Source organism: Suricata suricatta, chromosome 12 (assembly GCF_006229205.1).
Source record: "Suricata suricatta isolate VVHF042 chromosome 12, meerkat_22Aug2017_6uvM2_HiC, whole genome shotgun sequence".
NCBI classification, from domain to species: domain Eukaryota; kingdom Metazoa; phylum Chordata; class Mammalia; order Carnivora; family Herpestidae; genus Suricata; species Suricata suricatta.
In genome coordinates, this window is record NC_043711.1 from 2,978,525 (window position 1) to 2,979,621 (window position 1,097).

The 1,097-nt window shown below is 68.0% G+C and overlaps 1 protein-coding gene across 6 annotated transcripts in view; it reads right to left on the bottom strand.

Annotated features, from left to right (window-relative positions):
- Positions 1-7: 7 nt before the first annotated feature.
- PLIN5 (perilipin 5) overlaps positions 8-1,097 on the bottom strand; it is a 7,013-nt gene continuing 5,923 nt past the window's right edge. For all 6 annotated transcript variants that reach the window (XM_029917199.1, XM_029917200.1, XM_029917198.1 and 3 more), the window contains one exon: positions 8-1,071. In XM_029917199.1, the coding sequence (XP_029773059.1) occupies positions 541-1,071 (531 nt within the window). In that variant the 3' untranslated portion in view covers positions 8-540. The remainder of the gene's footprint in view (positions 1,072-1,097) is intronic.

Below are 1,097 nucleotides of genomic sequence, written 5' to 3' on the forward strand. Positions count from 1 at the left end.
GACCCCAAAGGGCAAACCGCGTGGCTCTGATGCTGCTGCACCTGCTCAGCGACCCCCCCCCCCAGTCCAGGCTGTACAAGCAGGGTGGTGGAGGGAGGGCGCCAACCCTTCAAAACCCCATACAGCCATTGGGTAAGCCGTGTTTCTGACCTGATCTGAGCTGCAGACTTTTGATCTGCTTTTCTCAGGGTGCAGGGACGGGAACCGCAGACAGAGGAACCCAGTTTGGGGTCACTGGGACCTGAATTGGGCTCCCGTCCCCATATGTCCAAAGAAAAGAGTGGGGAGTGTCTGGGATCAGTGAAGCTGGTCTAGGATTCTGAATTTAGCCCCACACCCCGACCCTGCACTTGGGCCAAGGCCACCGTGCAGTCTGTTAGTGCCACTAGGGGGCAGCAGGGACCTCGGTGGTTAGGGTTAGGGTTAGGCCACCTCCCCCTTGCAGCCCGTTAATGCACACGCATGGCCACTAGGGGGCAGCAGGGGCATCGAGGGCGGGGCGACCTCCGCAGGCCTCGTCTGGGTCACGGCCCCATCGGCTTAGAAGTCCAGCTCTGGCATCAGGGTGTGCTTGGGGCGGCTGGGGGGCGTGGGTTCCTCCTTGGAAATGTCGCCTGGGAGGGCCGGCCCGTCCCCGTGCTGGGCCTCCCAGGCTCTCTGCTGGGCAGGCCAGTCCAGGTGAGCCCAGCGGGGGTCAGGGCCCCCCACGACCTCGTCCACCAGAGCCTCCAGGTCGGCGGGGGGCGCGGGCCGCTCCACGAGTATGGGCGCGAAGGGCCCCACCAGCCAGGGCAGCGGCATGGCCTGCACCACCAGCTCCAGCAGCTCGTCTACACAGGCGTGGGCCCGGGCCACACTGCCGCGGCCCTCGGCCAGGGCGGCAGCCGGCACATCCCCGAAGCAGCGGGCGTCGGCGAACGCGGACTGCAGGGCGTCCACGCTGCGCCGCACCTCGGCCACCTTGTCCTGGGCGCTGGGGGGCAGGCCCCGCACACTGGTCTCCAGCGCGTCCACGGTGCCCTGCAGCTCCCGCATCAGACTCCGGGACAGGACGAGCGTCTCCAGCTCTGCCTGGGGGGGGGGGGGGGGGGGGGGGG